The 16,859-nt window shown below is 37.0% G+C and overlaps 1 protein-coding gene across 5 annotated transcripts; it reads right to left on the bottom strand.

The window, feature by feature from the left end:
- Positions 1-211: 211 nt before the first annotated feature.
- phka1a (phosphorylase kinase, alpha 1a (muscle)) lies at positions 212-16,562 on the bottom strand. 5 transcript variants are annotated; one of them, XM_073859296.1, is made up of 34 exons: positions 16,344-16,562; positions 16,007-16,142; positions 14,253-14,408; positions 13,343-13,393; positions 12,048-12,216; positions 11,765-11,847; positions 11,558-11,638; positions 10,847-10,945; positions 10,595-10,741; positions 10,458-10,511; positions 10,217-10,339; positions 9,687-9,782; positions 9,480-9,587; positions 9,240-9,318; positions 8,671-8,805; positions 8,448-8,557; positions 8,119-8,263; positions 7,852-7,930; positions 7,689-7,759; positions 6,110-6,280; positions 4,642-4,730; positions 4,319-4,464; positions 3,985-4,138; positions 3,760-3,839; positions 3,602-3,680; positions 3,363-3,492; positions 3,160-3,261; positions 2,475-2,590; positions 2,299-2,337; positions 1,727-1,771; positions 1,229-1,390; positions 1,051-1,104; positions 719-919; positions 212-620 (listed from the first exon to the last, which is right to left on the bottom strand). In XM_073859296.1, exons 2-34 carry the CDS (start codon positions 16,082-16,084, stop codon positions 447-449), a joined length of 3,606 nt encoding a protein of 1,201 aa, XP_073715397.1. In that variant the 5' UTR covers positions 16,085-16,142; positions 16,344-16,562; the 3' UTR covers positions 212-446. The 5 variants fall into 5 exon arrangements, with proteins under 5 accessions (XP_073715397.1, XP_073715393.1, XP_073715395.1 ...); XM_073859292.1 differs by having other exon boundaries at positions 7,599-7,759; positions 16,344-16,561; XM_073859294.1 differs by having other exon boundaries at positions 7,599-7,759; positions 16,007-16,139; positions 16,344-16,561.
- Positions 16,563-16,859: the final 297 nt, after the last annotated feature.

Genomic DNA, 16,859 nt, shown 5'->3' with positions numbered 1-16,859 from the left:
TAATTCATAATGAGAAAAAAATACAGTACCAAATGGTTTTATTGTGTAACGTTTTAAGAAATCATTTGGCAGATGAATTAACCAGTGATGTAACTACTTCAATATACGTCTACAACCAAATACACTACATTTTTATGTAGGTGTTATATTAAATATTTAGCAGCTCGTCATTACGTTTCAAACAAGAAAATTAGACAAAACACCTCCTTAATAATGTCTTAATAATTTATTACTTAGTTTAATACTTCATTAAAACATTAACTGACGTGAAAAACCAAAACAAAAGGTCAACAACAAGTTTATTCCAATTATATATTTTCTAACATTACTCATTCACACATACTACACACTATATTGCCAATAAATTAGTAACTTTCAATCTGCACTAAAATAGTGGTTTCTTCACTGTACAATAAGCAGCACACTATTAAAATAAAAACACTATATCATTGTACAATACAGGAGCCACTAGGAAGGAAATCTTGGACATAGGTGGCCACAGCTTTAGTGAGGTAAGTCATAGTGCCAAAACGGCCACTGGGTGCAGTATCATACAGGAGCCGGTAGATGCCTGTAGATGGATCCTTTTCTAAAATACTGTCCTCAGCACCAAGATCCTTCTGTCAAGTGAGAGAAAGAGGAGCGATTTCTGAGATTTGTTGATAATGTGTGGCATCATGCTGAAAAAATATATAAAGGTGCGCATACAAACCCATACCTGGTCATTATAAAATATGTCATTAGCAATGTGAACAATCTTCTCGATGTGGATGATGCTGCCAATGCTTTGTATGTCCACATCAGCCAGCATGGTAAGTACCAGGATTGCCTCTACCAGCAGCTGCCTATATTCAGGCTGAGGGACGCGGTTAAGCACTCTTTCAACATGGACTGAAAACTTAATCTCACCCGGTGTCATCTAGAATTAGAGAGAGATACAGAGATACGTGGACGTTTAATGTAAAGAAAACAAAATGGAAAGGATATACTATATGGAAGATATAAAAGGACTTTGAGTTTATCTAATACCTAAACCTAAAGGACTAATACCTCTCTTGTAGTAGAAGATGGGAGCACAAAGCCTTCAATGGAAAGCCCATGACACTGTAAAAAATAAAATTATATGTTTAACTACTTTTAAAAGCATGTTCTTTTTTCACTATATCCTGAGAGGTCAAGTGCTTTACAATTCATTTCAAATATTCATAGTATGAAACATTTTCCCAACCTTCTGTAAAATCTTCCAGACTTTTTGATAAAAGCCAACAGGAACTCTGTTGAGAGCACCATCAAGCCGCCTTCTGCGTAGCCACTGGCCCTGTCGACTATCCATGGGCATGCCAAAACCCATTGCGCTATCAGATACATCAATTGAAGGGTTTCGATACATCTGAAATTTGCATATTAGCACAGGTTAAACATTTGTCAATCTTGGTAGCTACTGGCATGACATTTTGGCAAGTCCATGTTTACAAGGATTGACTCATGATCACTTTTTCCCTTCTTTGATGAACTTGCCTATTGTTTGGCACATGCTCACTTCTTATTAATACTTTAGGGCACATACTGTCTGACCATGTTTAAAACCTTGTTAGGTAAATAAAAAATCAATTAGACAACATTTTGTGTTAATTAGTGTTTAAAGAACAAATAGCATCTGCATCATCTCCAAATAAGAAAATAAATGAAAACACAATAATTATCAGTTTAAACAACCGAATCTTACCCTTGACTCAGTGGGCTCAATGTCGAAGGACTGACTAAAAGATGCCTGAAAAGGAAAAAGTCAAACAGAAATGGAGGTGGTCAGTTTTAAAAACAGCAAAGCACACTTTCGAGCCTAAAAAATATGTTCAGATCAGCCATGGCATTAAACACCCTGCCACACACCTGCAGACCTATTGAAGCATGTAGATTTCTCATTTGTGACCCTGCCTGATTTGTGAAAAACCAGTTAAAAAAGTCACAAAGTCATTTTTGCGATTTACTGTTTTCTACATAAAATCAATTCAAATATAACTTTGATGTCTTTAATATTGAGTAAGATCATGTAAATATTGACTTTTGATACAAACTTGAAATTTGATGCTCCAAATCTTATAATTAGATTTTGAGACTTGATTCTGGATTTCACAGGCAGGGTCATATTTAATCAAGATAGGTGCACGGTGGATTTTCTCCCATAGTATTTAAATCACAGAGTATTATGACCCAGATTGAGTAATTATGTCAATTTGCATTGCCTTTTTTCTTGACCATATTACATTACACCGAGTCTGAGATCATTAGACACGTCACCTTACTTAGGGTCGACCAAGATAATCTGAGATCATCCAACTGAAAACATTAAAATACTATTAAAAACAGAGGCAGATCATATACAGCATATTCAGTTTTTACACAATGTATTTTTTCTCTTTTAAGGTCCAGTGTATTTGTTATATCTGTACTTGTTTATAGTTGTGGACACCTACCAACTTCATGTCACTCTTCAGTTTGCTTATGCCTGCTCGCTCGCTCTTAGTGGCACCAACATTTCCGACCTCGTGGATGGAAATGACAGGAGTGGCTCCCATCTCAACTGAACGAACTGAACAGTACAGATGCACACATTCAAACGACCGATTACAACATAAATTTAAAGGAAAACACCACCGTTTTTCAATATTTTATATGTTCCCACCTCAACTTTGACAAATAAATACATACCTATCTCTCCTCAATGCGTGCACTTTTAATCCTTGTTAGCATTTAGCCCAGCCCCATTCATTCCTATGGCTCCAAACAGGGATGAATTTAGACGCCACCAAACACTTCCATGTTTTCCCTATTTAAAGACTGTTACATAAGAAGTTACACGAGTAAGTATGGGGGCATAAAATAAAACTTTTGTTTGGAGCCATAGGAATGAATGGGGCTAGGCTAAATGCTAACACATTCAAGAAGCGCTGTACAAAGATTAAAAGTGCATGCATTGAAAAAAGGTAGGTATGTATTAATTCATCCAAGGTGAGGTAAAAACATAGTAAAATATTGAAAAACGGTGGTGTTTTCCTTTAATTATGGTATACCATATGACAAGCTAATATAAAAATATATTAGGAAATATTACATTTACAAGTATTGTCAAACAACACAGTAATTCCCACAATTACTAACCACTTCTCTGAACTCCAAATTCTTTGCCACTCAGAATGTGATGGAGAAGATTCTTCAACTCAGATGGACTCAATTTCATCAGACTCTCAGTGGCCTCCTCACCTTTAAAATACAAAAGGTAAACCATATTATTAAGAATGCTATAAACAATTTTTAAACACATACAGTATGATGCACTATGAACTACAGGATAAATGCAGTACCTGAACAGTTTAGAGACTGTGCCAGTTCAGTTGCCATGACCTGAATGATGAGGCCGATCCTCAGCCTGAACATCTCACTGAACAAATTGGGCTGAGTTCTGATGATCATTGCCAGATACACCATGATCTCCTAACAAAAAACACATATGACAAATACATTAAAAGAACGCAAAAAAATCATACACCAATGTTTCTGCATGCTCCGTCTATATTAAATTTAGTATTAGGGAATGTATAACCTGTGTAAGGATGGCAATGGTGATGTTGCTTTCACTGGCTTGATCAATAAGTGTTGCCAGCTGGTCAGGTGGTAAAGGCCTGCAGAAAAACAACTACATCACATATAGTACATGCTGTTTTTACAGTGCACAGTAGTCACATAACTATGTAAACTCACGCAGTGATGGTCTTCTCTCTGGGTTCTGGTGGTAAACCGACTGTTAGGTGTTTCTGGTGGGCCAGCAAATCTGAACAGGCCTTCAAACACAATCATGACAAAGCACAAACAATATATCACATCTTGTAAGATAGGTGTGCGAAATCCACTGTTACTGTTACAGTTTGAATTCACAAATCTGTCGAATTTGAATCTCTTTTCACAAGTATGCTTGTGGATCTTTACCCAGTCCAATTCCTCTACTTTCTTGCGGAGCATGCCTGAAATCATGCGGACAAGATCCCAGTTTCGCATATCTCCTGCCTTGTGATAGAGATCCACCATTAAACTCTTAACAGTGCTGCCTTTCCCATGCACCTCTGTGTCCCAATCCATTCCCCTGCAAGAAAACAAATCCAATGTAATTCTGAACAGAAGATGACCATACCACTGATGTAAGCGGTGGCAATGAGCACCAAAACTGTTTTTTTAGTAATCTCTCAGTGGTGTATTTGATTTAAGCAATGCAACGTCCCACCTGTAAATTTAACTTTTAGGGTTAAGATAAAAAAGGTCTTACTTGTCTTTAAAAAGGATGTAGAGGATGTCTGCCTGGTCATGAAGGCTTTGGGTGTTTTTGAGGACCTGAACTAGACCATTGTAGTCAATGACACCATGATCGTCCCGCGGCAGGTTAAACACAGAAGACCCGAAAACCTCTGAACTCTAAAAAGAGATAAAATGATCATCTTTCTGTCATCTTGGCTTTCATTGTTTAAAGACTGCACTCTCACTCTGTGTGTGTGGGTGTGTGTTTTAGGGGGATGACACCTGTCCCATATAATACAGGATCATCCTGCATTGAAAGATGAAGAAGTTTTCCACATTGAATAGCAACATTACCTCACTGGTAATTGGTCCTGGGAAATCTTTAAGATTTAATGCAGGTTGAGGGTTGTAAAAAAGCTTATTGGGAAGATACATGTGCACATCTGAAACACAGACAAGGACACAACACACAGAAAAAGAAAATCAAAAGAGAGCAGAAACATAAAGGGTGACCTCTTTGCTTTCTTAGACATTTGCATCACTGATTTTTTGTTGCTAATCATTGTGCCAACTCCAATGTTGGTTAGAGGTACAACAGCATTGCATATCTTAAACACATTTTTTAAAGGGGACATATCATGAAAATCTGACTTTTCCATGTTTAAGCGCTATAATTGGATCCCCAGTGCTTTTATCAACCTAGAAAACGTAAAAAAGATGAACCCAACCCAGTAACTTAGATTTGGTAATCCATTCTCCACAAGCATGTGAAAAAATAGGTCATGGAAATTTGGCTCCCCTGGTGATGTCAGAAGGGGATAATACCGCCCCTTAATCTGCACTATCCAACCACTCCACTGGCATTAAGTACAGAGATCAGCTCATTTGCATGTTAAAGGACACATAGTGACAATTTTAACTTGCTATAATAAATTATCTATATAATATTTTAAGATAAACTTCACATACGTACTCTAGGGACACCAAAGATTTATTTGACATCTTAAAAAGTCTTGTGAAATGTCCAGGGTTCCCACAACTTAGTTAACTTCAAATTCAAGAAACTTACAAGGACTTACCAGGTCCAATACCCTCAAATTCAATGACTAAATGTGGGGACACATTTCAAGTGAGAGCAAGGTTACATCGTGTTACCTTTTAAGATACATTGTTACAGATCCCTTTTGACGGAACTTGCACTGCGTCACTGCGGTGACACTTTGGGGACGCCTCCAGGGGTAAGTGCGTCTGAATGTGTATATCAAATTCAACCAATGGTGAGGCTTAACTACAAAGACAGGGTGACGCGGGAGCCAGGAAGTATATCACTATCTGAAATATTGCCAAAGACGGTGTTACAGGGACGCATGAAGTATGGCAAGGGAGACGCAGCGTCTCGTTCCCTAACTCAGGGAACAATTGTTATCTACGTAACCCGAGACGTTTTCATGTGTCAAACACAACTATGCAAAAAAGCAATTTGGTATGAATCAACATTCGCATACAGAAGATCTAAGCATTTAAAGTGAACAGTTTAGCATGTGTGCTTAAAATGTCTAGAAATTGTATGATATTATCCTACACTACACGGGGAATCATATGGATTTTTTTTTTTTCAGAAAACTTCTTGCATAAAATAGATTTAAGCACTTTCAATGACCTGTATCTATGCATGTATATTTTCAAAAACTTCCCAGGGTTTTCAATTTTTCCTCCCAGATTCACAAACTTTCAAGGATTTCAAGGACCCGTGGGAACCCTGAATGTCCCCTTTAAACCAAATAGTCAGCCAAGTAGTTGTTTTAAACAAAGTTTAGCTCACTGTGGATTTGGAGCTCCTTGGCTTTGTTCACGAGAGACACCATCTCACGTGTCTTAGTGGCTGCAGCCTTGAAGCGCCCTAGTCCTTTAGCCTCAGACTCAACTTTGGGACCCCGCTGAGGCACAGTTGCAGTCAACAGCTGGTCTAGGTATTGTGCTAGGTCATCCGTATCTGAGAAACAAGGGGTTAGGAGTCAGGAATTGGACTAGAAAGAGAGACAGAGGGAGGGAGAGAGAGGTTGTTGGGGGCACGCGGAGTAGCAATGCACACTCAGGTAAAACAGTCTATAAATCTCAAAACGGTTCATTCCTAAAATGTTTTCATTCATAGTCACGCATTTAAAGAGTAAAGGTTTTAAAGCAGAATTTCAGAAAGCTTATCTGAATATCGGATTGAAATTTTATTTGAAATTTAAGGGATAGTTCACCCAAAAATGAAAAATGATTTACTCACTCTCGTATTGTTACAAACCTGTAAAAATGTCTTTGTTCTGATGAACACGAATGAAGATATTTTAAGGAATGTTTGTAATCAAATAGTTTGTGAGCCCCATTCACTTCCATAGTATTCTTTTTTCCTATAATGGAAGTGAATGGGGCTTACGAACGATTAAGAAATCATTCTTTGCATAAGGAAAATCAAGGCTAGACACAAAGATCCATAACTTTTTCATTGCAACATTATTTTCAGGACAATCAAACATATTTCGCTCCCCAATTCTATTCATTATAATGCATACTTGCATTGTACTATTACCATTGCATTTTCATGACCATACTGCAGTACAATGATGTTTTTAAATAAAAGCATAAATTTGAGGTGGTACAACAAGTAAGAGTACTACTATGTTTGAATACTAGACAATAGTAACAGTACAATTATAACATGCTTAACTGTCATGAAAATAATGCAAAAAGAAAATAATAGCTCTTAAAACAAAATAGTTCTTATGCAAAATAATTATTATTTTTTCTTTTGATATTAAAGTGAAATATGAAATTTTTCATAAGACTCACCCACTTAACTAAAATGAGCAATGCAATATAAAAGAATTCAAGTATCTTGAGCAACATGTCACTATTTTTATATTGCAATGCTCATTGCAAATAACAACATATGAATCAACATGGTCTTGCAATGATGGTAGAGAAAAAAGGGCTAAAACTAACCACAATGATCAGAGGTATGGAGTTTGCTAAAGGGAGGGCATTACAAGTTCTTAAAATGAATGACACAAGCACTCCATTACACAACTGTATGTCAGCAGATTTAAAGAAACAAACTGTATTTACATTAGCCTAGACCTGAAAATGTGAAACTGAGAAGGCAAAAACACAAAAGATTCAAAATTAACTACAAGGAATAGAAAACATTTTATACAAGACAAATTAATACTTTAAAAATCATGGACTGCTTTCACACTAACAACTATCAGTCTTTGACCATTTCACTAGACAACAGAAAACCTTTGTCAGTATTTTCCCCTTACCATCATTGAAGTTCAGTTCATGCATAGCACCTGCAAAGTAGCCGTCATCATCATCTTCATTCCAGTCCTTATTACTGGAAGGTGTCTTACCACTATCGAGAAAGCTTAGATGAGCAAAACAAGATGTGGTCAGGAACTCGGATAACTTGCCGGTCTGGATCCTACAAAAAAAATAAGAGCAGGGTGCCATTAAGTCATTACCATTCGTGCAATATGGAAAACATAATGTTTATGCACATTCTCATCGTCTGACCTTGCCCCTCCATAGTAGCCATCCTGTAGCTTTTTAAGGGTAGCCAGCACAGCAGGGTTCAAGTCCGTGTGGTCTTCATCTAAAAACAAATCACAGATCAAAATCTGATCTGACAGCTCTACAGGCTCACACTCATATAACAGCATAATAAACTGTTATAGCTCATTATTTAGTAACTATATAACAATTACCAACAATGACAGCAGCAAATATGACAATCACAGATCATTATTATTATCTGAGATCATTTAATTAGTTTTCACGCACTCAGCATGGTCTGGGAAATGGGAAAGGTGACGGTGGGGCGGCCAGTCATCCTCCAACGAGAGGAAAGGTATGACAGGTCAGTCCGCAACATTTCCACTATCATCTTATTATCCAGAGCCAGATAGAACTGCTGATGATCAATGAACTACAAGGGAAATCGAATATCCAGAGAGAAGATAAAAGCATTCATAATATATTTTACTTATTTCTATTGGTCATTTCTGTCCTATAATGTTATTTAACTGATGCTGGGTGGCCAAGTACTGGACCAAGACTCTCTAAATCAGCATAAGGCTTAAACGTGCCTACTTAAGCACAATATCGAGAACCTGTGGTGTGAAGGTAAAGATGGTGTTGCGGATGATGTAGAGCTTTGAGGTTCCCAACACGCCAATCCTACGATAAGGTCTGCCAGTCAGTCCCAGTCTCTCATTACGACCTTAGAGAAAAATAGAAACACTGTATGTAGAACAAAAATGCCTATGCCATCGTACAAATAAAAGCTTATTTTGTATTTTTTCTTCAGCTTAGTATCCGTGTAATGCTTTATACCTAGCCTAGCATAAATGTGACCGAGAACTCGAGACGGCTGCACTCTGATAGGATGAATGTCTGCCACGCTCTCCACATCAATGCCATTCTTCAGCAGCAGTGCCTTAATGTCCTCATTCTCAGCAATAATGGACACTAAACCAAGAAAACAGAAACACTGGTGAAAAGTGTAACCATGGGATGGATTGTGTGTGCTGTCAAGAATGAAACACAAAGGGGACATTTCACAAGACTTTTTTAAGATGTCAAATAAATCTTTGGTGTCCCCAGAGTATGTATGTGAAGTTTTAGCTCAAAATACCATACAGATAATTTATTATAACATGTTAAAATTGCGTGGTTGGATACTCCAGATTAAGGGGTGGTATTGGCCCCTTCTGACATAACAAGGGGAGCCAAATTTCAATGCCCTATTTTTTCACATGCTTGCAGAGAATAGTTTACCAAAACTGAGTTACTGTTTTTTTTTATATATTTTCTAGGTTGATAGAAGCACTGGGGACCCAATTATAGCACATGGAAAGTGTCAAATTTTTATGATATGCCCCCTTTAAATTTCTGAGATATACCTTGTACCACAACATCTGGTTTAGGGATGGTAGCGAACCTGCGGTTTAATGGGTCTATCTCTCCAGGAGCCAGGAAACCCTAAAATGGAAAAAATGGTTTATTTCAAAATAATGCCTTTAATACAAAGCTTTAAATATAGCTCCAAAATAGTCATAAAAGCAAAAACACTAAAATAATTATATAAATATATATAATAATAAATATTATTTTTTTTCAAATACAAGGATATGACGTCTCACCTCTGCTAAAAGGTTGCCCAGAACATAAAGAGATTGTCCCCACTTCAGAGGACACTTTCCCATTGGGACTCTTTCCACAGAATGAGGATTAACATACTCTTCATCCACCTGACATAAAAAAAGGTACATTTACTTATAAAAAATTTCAATTTTTTGAAATGAAAACATACTATTTACATTTTAATCGGTAAAGAAGATGAATCTTACCTTATCAGGAGGAACACTATACAGCTCAGGCAGCAGCCGTATCCCATCTTTCTGTTTGATCATGATACCTTCCAGAGCTTCTCGATATTCCTGCACCTGAGAGAACAAAGATGGGGAACTACATCATCTGTATCAGCAACACAATATCAATACTACATCTGTATTAGCATCGGTGAAACCCTTACAACATATTTGTCAGAGATGCAAACTGGTAAGAGGTCAAATAAAGGTAAGAACACTGCGTGGATAAAAGAAACCTGCTACAACTTTTGATCTCAAAATGGTAAATTATTACTGAAAGGTGAGGAGTTTCTGATTTGGGCACAATGTATCATGCAATAATAAAAATCCTAAAGCATCTATAAATGTAGAATAAGAGATAAGCAGTTCAGTAAAACTCTCTACGACTTCTTGTTTTCTTGTAGGATGGAAATATCCTAAGATCACATTTATTCATATCAATCATTTATCGGCCTTAGTCAAGAAAGAGGCTGGTTTGAAATGTATTAATGTTTGACACAATCGTTTACCTGCTCTGGACTGTTGATAAAGATGCCATCTAGGATCAAGTAGGTCCAGAAAAGTGGCCACTCGCACTCAATGTTTTCAAAAAGCTTTAACTCAGCAGATTCATAGTACAGTCTGTTAGGATCCTATTAAAAAAAATCAATAATGTGTTGCTTTCTACATAGATGAATATAACTTTCATTTGTACAGAAAATTTACCTTCAAGTATGGCCTGTTTTGTCTATGTGCATGTGATGCACTTACCTCTTTAGGTGTTTTGTGGCCATCCCTAAGAAAACGGCAACAGCCATATCTTCCCTACAGAAAACAAAGCAGCATAAGTTCTGTTTGATGGACAACCAAACCAACAGATCCTCTCCATGTTAAAGATCAGGTTTTACCTGGAGCTTAGAGATGATTTCCTCCTTAGTGATGTTGACTAATTCCATGTCCTCCACAGCAAAGGCTGGATATGAAATGATGGACAGAAGCCCAGCATCAACCTCTTTAGATGTCGAGGCTCTGGGTAACAGGGAGCTCAGGATGGACTAATAGGAAAATACACAACCAGTAACACTGTTTGGTATATCTTTTATCGAAAATGCTGATGTTAAATGTTAAACAAAATTCAAGTCACTAGCATCTCGTCTTACCTGACAGTGCTGGATGTCATCTGCTAAGGTATGAATCACAGAACCTGGTCCCCCTTTAGCCCCAAATAAATTCAAGTCATCTAGAGCTTCAAGTGCCGCCTGCAGTTACAAAGAAACTCTTAAGTATTTTGTTCCAGTAAATATCCCAAATCATGGCCACAACAAAGCCATTCATATTCATTCAGTGGGCATTTAAATTGTGGCAACTATTTGTGCATATTCTGTTCTTAATAAATTTTAGTGCTAAGATTACTAAAAGCTGGAGCGATTTCATTTTTTTTTTTTAATCAAATCTCATCTGAGCAAGTGTTGCACTAAGGAAACTGATCACCATCACTAGTACTCTATATTAGAAATGAGGTTAAGGGTTGATTTCCTGCCCTACAGCAAAATACAGTACGTTCTCTGCGAAAGAACGCTCAGTGCATTACTTTCTAAACAAAGTACCAAGTAGAAATGACACCGAAGTTGGCAGTGAAAGGAGCACTTACACCAGGCCCCAATGAGGTTACATTAGATCACATTCAGCAAAGACATTTATAGCGAGTGCTTATGAGTGCACAACATGAAACTTCTGTTATGCCAGTCAGAAAATACTCAGCTGGCGAGAGAAGAAAGCCAACATTACGTGGAAGCGTGACGGTGAACGGGCACAACAGCTGACTCGCGTACAGATGAGATTTGATTTGTTACTTGCTTCGCTTGACTCACTTTCACCATGCCGATTGAGCTGGCGTTTAGCTCAGGGATCCCTTGATTGGTTTTGTCCCCTCTCTCCCACATCCCATAATCCTGAACAACCAGAGGACTGAATTTTAGTAATGGATACAGCAATTCTTTCATAACAATCACAGACTAAAGTCAATTACATTATGATATGGGAAAAAATACCCCATTTGCAAATAATGAGGGACTTACAGCCACTTTATATGCAGATTCAATGTAAAACATCAGATTTTGGACCACATCAACCTCGTCCTGAGTGTACACAATGTGGAGCCCTAAAATAATGCAACACACAGCAAAACATACATGGGTTCACAGACATAACACTAGTTCATATGACTTATATTCTCTATCTTATGAAGCCACAAGATTGTTTTACACGAGAAACAGATCATTTGGAATAACATGAGGATAAATCATTTTCATTTTGGAGACTTCATGTGTCTTAAGACATCTACTGCATGATAGGGTGTACCTGAGGCGGTCATCTGTGCCAGGAAGAGTAAGAAGAGGGATGTAGCATCCAGCTGAAGATGTCCCCACTCCTGGTCACCCACCACAGCGGCGCAAGTGTGAGTGTTATACTTGGCATGGAGGCTGTCTGAAGTGCTCTTACTGTATTTAAACTTTTCCACTTTGTCCAGCTGATAAAATGTGACAGAACAAAAGAGCCCTTTAGATAATACAAGTGGTCTGTCTTATGCTAATGTAATCCAAACAAAAATTTGGGCTTGTGCATGTAACTAATGTATGTGCATGTGGGTATTTTTTATATATACACCTGTTTGTTTGTTTGTTTGTTTGTTTGCATCACTGATCTATATAAATGACTGGATTGTGAATAGAACGCTTAACGTAACAGCGTGAGGTGAAGCCAGCGCAGAGTTCAAGCCGCCATCTTGGTATACCCAACCGGCAGAGGGCGTCATTGACTTCCATTCAAAATCATGTTTTAAATTCACCCGCTTTACAGCGTATCAGCCACGCAAGATTATTTTTAGGATATGTGTACGTAAATTAACTGTTAATTCTGGTGTTATTTGCAATGTTTACGTTTTAATCGGGCAGGATAATGGATTTATAAAAAACGTTAAGGTGAGAGTGTCTGTTGCGTTCTGTTAATGACCCGGGTATAAATAAAGTTTTTTTTGACATTCAGCTACACGGTCAGCGTTATTTCTCTAAATAAGTTTAGGTAACTTGTAAGTTTAGATAACATAAACCAGAAAATTATTGCATGCACATACGGTACAAAGTATGATTACTTATTTAGATTTCAGAATGAGCACGTTTGTCATTAATATTAAATATGCTGCGGTCTGTCTGCTGATCTAATACTGTAATGAAGATGAATGTATAATAACTGATTAAAAACTAAAATGTACAACTTTCAGTAAATAACTATGTACATGCTTAGGACGTTTGTGTTGTAATAATGTACAGGGTAACTTCAGATATAAAAACGAAGACTAGTAAAGAGATGTTTTATCATTAAAATCTGATCGCGTCCATTGATTTAATAGAATGTTTGGGTATACCAACATGGCGGCGCGGTGGCTTCACAGTTGTGACGTCATGCGCAATCCAGTCATTTATATAGATCAGTGGTTTGCATGCATAAATGTTTAATGGTTTTAGCCAAGAAATAGAAAAGGATGTTGCCTGTAAGTAAGGTACTGGCAGCTTCGATTGTGGTATATTTATATATTACTACTGTGTCTTTTAATATGTTGACTGTAAAGTGTTGTGAGTGAGGTTAAATGGCAATACCTGGCGCATGATGCACTGAAGCACCCCCCTCATTAACTTCACTACGCTCTGAGAAATCATAAACAGAAAAGACATCAGGACCCACAGTCTCCAAAAAGCACACTTGGAACACAGGTTCAACTCTGACCTTTTCATCTCCTCATTTATCAGCACAGGAAAAAGTTATCTGATACTTGTGAGCTCTCTCTAAAGAGGCTGTTTAGTGCACGCTGATACATACAGAGCAGTGTATGAAATGATAACTGATATGTAATGTAAAGTATGCACAATGGAAAACAAGCCATCTATTAAACTCCATCTGTGAACATTTTGCTAGATAATTTAAGTTAAATTTTATATTTTCAGCTGTTCTCACTAGCTAATCTGTGATCACATATGTGACCCATTTGTGAATCCAAGTCTGTAGTTATGAGATAAGAAGCATCAAAGTTTGATTTCAATCTTTGACAAGGCTTCATCTAGGTTTTCCCAGACAGGCTCACATATAATAGTTTACCTGGTTATATTCACTATATATGTTGGTTTGCTAAACTGTTTGTTGGTTCCTCAACATATGCCCTCATAATCAGATTGTTTTAAAAGCTCTATTGGTCTAATAAAACACACAATGAGGCAGTTTCCTGGACAGGGTTTACATTACTTCATGACTAGGCCTTATATTAGGACACTTAAGTATTTTTTTCTACAAGCATACCTTACAAAAAAACATTACTGCTGTGCATCTTGAGACAAAACAATGGCACTTGATATATGTTAACTTAATATACGTCAATGCAAGATTTTTTTTTAATTAAAACATGCATTTTAGTCTGGTACAAGGATACGCCCTGTCCGGGAAACCACCCCTTTAAGTTTAACCTCTGACATAATCTGAATTAAACTATTAAAGTGAATGCAATACTACGCTCTGCTCGAGCTCATAGGCTTTAGCCTTATCTTCATCACGGTCTGCATTCTTCCTGTAGGCCAAACTGAGTGCCCATACAGACAGGATGCTGTAGACATTGTCCCTCACCCAGGCATCAGGCTGCTCTTTGCTTGCAGGTAACAGGCCTGTCACTGGATCCTAAAAGTTACACAGTTAGATGCAGCTACACGATCAGTCTGCTTTACCTAAACCTTCAATTTTATACCAGGTATCCAGTCAATATAGATAAGCATCACTTTTTCCTAGGGATGCATGCACTATATTGAAAAAAGCAATGCTAAATAATGCAATACACAAAATGAAATTCAATAATGCTTTAAATCTGTAAAATGAATTGAAATCATGAAATATATTTTAAAAATTACATTACCGCCATACATGTTTTATATTCTTTCTAGGAAAAAGAAAGCATTACTCTCTTCTGCCCATCTGCTATATAAATCAACCTAAAACTTTGTCCAACTGTACACTGCCGTTTAAAGGTTTAGGGCACTTATTCTTTATTTAAATGTTTTCTTATTGAAAAATAATAATACATTTGTTAAAAAATATATTTATTTTTCTCATTAAAAAATATTTTCTCACAAAGTTTCTTGAGGTCTCAACCTGATATGTATTTTAAACAGCATTGAAGCAGCTCCCATCATCTACTCTGAGCTCCTATTGGCTGTTTATTCTTCATTTTTCAGTCCAAGTCATGTTAATTAACAACAACTATTTTTGTTTTGTAATGTAAAAAATGAACATGTTAGCACAATTGTATTTTGGTCTAGAGCAGTGGTCTCCAACAATATATTATTGTATTAGCTTGGCTTCTTTTATTTATGCCGAATATGTTTTAGTATTGTTTAAAGGGGCCATTTCACAAGACTTTTTTAAGATGTCAAATAAATCTTTGGTGTCCCCAGAGCACATATGTCAAGTTTTAGCTCAAAATACCCTATAGATAATTTATTATAGCATGTTAAAATTGTCACTTTGTAGGTGTGTGCAAAAATGTGCCGTTTTGGGTGTGTCCTTTAAAATGGAAATGAGATGATGAAATTCAAACACTGATCACAATGATGGTGGTTTGTTGCACTTAAAACTGAATTGTGCTTTTCTCTGCACTAAATGGCAGTGCTGTGGTTGGATAGTGCAGATTAAGGGGTGGTATTAATATAATAAGAGCTCCTTATGACATCACAAGGAGAGACAAATTTTAACGACATATTTTTCATGTGCTTGTAGAGAATGGTTTACCAAAACTAAGTTACTGGGTTGATCTTTTTTACATTTTCTAGGTTGATAGAAGCACTGGGGACCCAATCATAGCACTTAAACATGGAAAAAGTCAGATTTTCATGCCATGGCCCCTTTAAAATGTTAACAAGTAAAATTATTTAAAATCAACAAGAAAAACAAAAAAAGAGTAGACTACATCAAAAAAGTAGCCCTCCAGACTGTTTTATCCATTGGTAGCCCTTGCTCACAAAAATGTTGGAGACCCTTGGAGGCATACACTTGTAAATGAATACATTTTTAAGGTCCTGAAAAACAAATGACCATCAACTTGTGACACATTAACTTTATTTCTTGTAAATACAAGAGCACAACCCTAAATAGTGATACTTTTGTGTTACAACTAACAATTGATAGGGTGGTAAAAGGACATAAAATCACATGTTTACTTTGCACATGTGTGTTTAACAAACTGCTGTTTTGTTGTGAACGCTTGCATTAATGAAAACACTTACTTGGTGACGCAAGATGGTCTGCTGAACTATCCGCGCGTAGTTGTCAAGTTTAACTCCAGAATTGCTGCGACTCCTCATTTTAGTTCCTAGCAAGTTTGTGTCAAACGTTTATGGTTTAAGAATCGGAAACATCCTTCTGAAATAAACAAATACGTTACATTGCTGGACAATGAGTATAGGACAAAGATACCGAGTTGCAAAACGATAACCGGAGACAAGCAAGCTGCATGACCAAACGCTGGGCCACCGCATAAGTGGGTCAAGAACTTGCTCCGAAACTTAACAAAAAAAAACCTGATAAAACTACATTGCTTTCACACAGCGAGCATAAACAAACCTGACAACGTACTGGGCGAAAATCCGGAAGAAAAGTAAGTGACTCGTGCATTGCACACTCGATCTGTCACGAGTATGCTAAACTAAACCGGACCAGCAGCTGGGAGGATCTTCCGACTTTTCAAAATAACACCACACGAGCGATAATATCAAATGAAAATGAAACATTTATTGGAGAAATTGACTAAGAAGAGTTTGTGGGGGGTCCTAAACACATTCATTGTGCAAAAACAAGGGTACGTCATGTTCCTGACGTCATGCTTGACTCGTGCACATAAGTTTTTAACATTTAAAAATTAAAAGAGAAACCTCCAACTGCGCATATTTTATTTTTTATACAAGAATTAACAAAGAACTGTTTGGTTTTATATTTGTTAAATTGCAGACAATATGTGAGAATGTGACCTATGCTGTCTCACTCATGTCCACATAGGGGCAGCATAGTCACATCCTTAAACCTTTCTCAGTGCCTGTTTGCTTTAATCAACCTTTAATTTTCCAAGTAAAAAACAAAGAA

The sequence above is a fragment of the Misgurnus anguillicaudatus genome, chromosome 21, assembly GCF_027580225.2.
Source record: "Misgurnus anguillicaudatus chromosome 21, ASM2758022v2, whole genome shotgun sequence".
Taxonomy (NCBI): Eukaryota; Metazoa; Chordata; class Actinopteri; order Cypriniformes; family Cobitidae; genus Misgurnus; species Misgurnus anguillicaudatus.
The sequence above is the reverse complement of the archived record's forward strand: the minus strand, read 5'-3'. Positions and strand labels throughout refer to the sequence as shown.

Coding starts and splice junctions, on each gene's coding strand:
- phka1a (XM_073859292.1), bottom strand. CDS start 16,084: ATGAGGAGTCGCAGCAATTCTGGAGTTAAACTTGACAACTACGCGCGG. Junction 4,139..4,318: donor TACATCCTTTTTAAAGACAA/GTAAGACCTTTT, acceptor GTTTTCTTGCAG/GGGAATGGATTGGGACACAG. Junction 2,338..2,474: donor TGAAGAGTGACATGAAGTTG/GTAGGTGTCCAC, acceptor TAATGTTTTCAG/TTGGATGATCTCAGATTATC.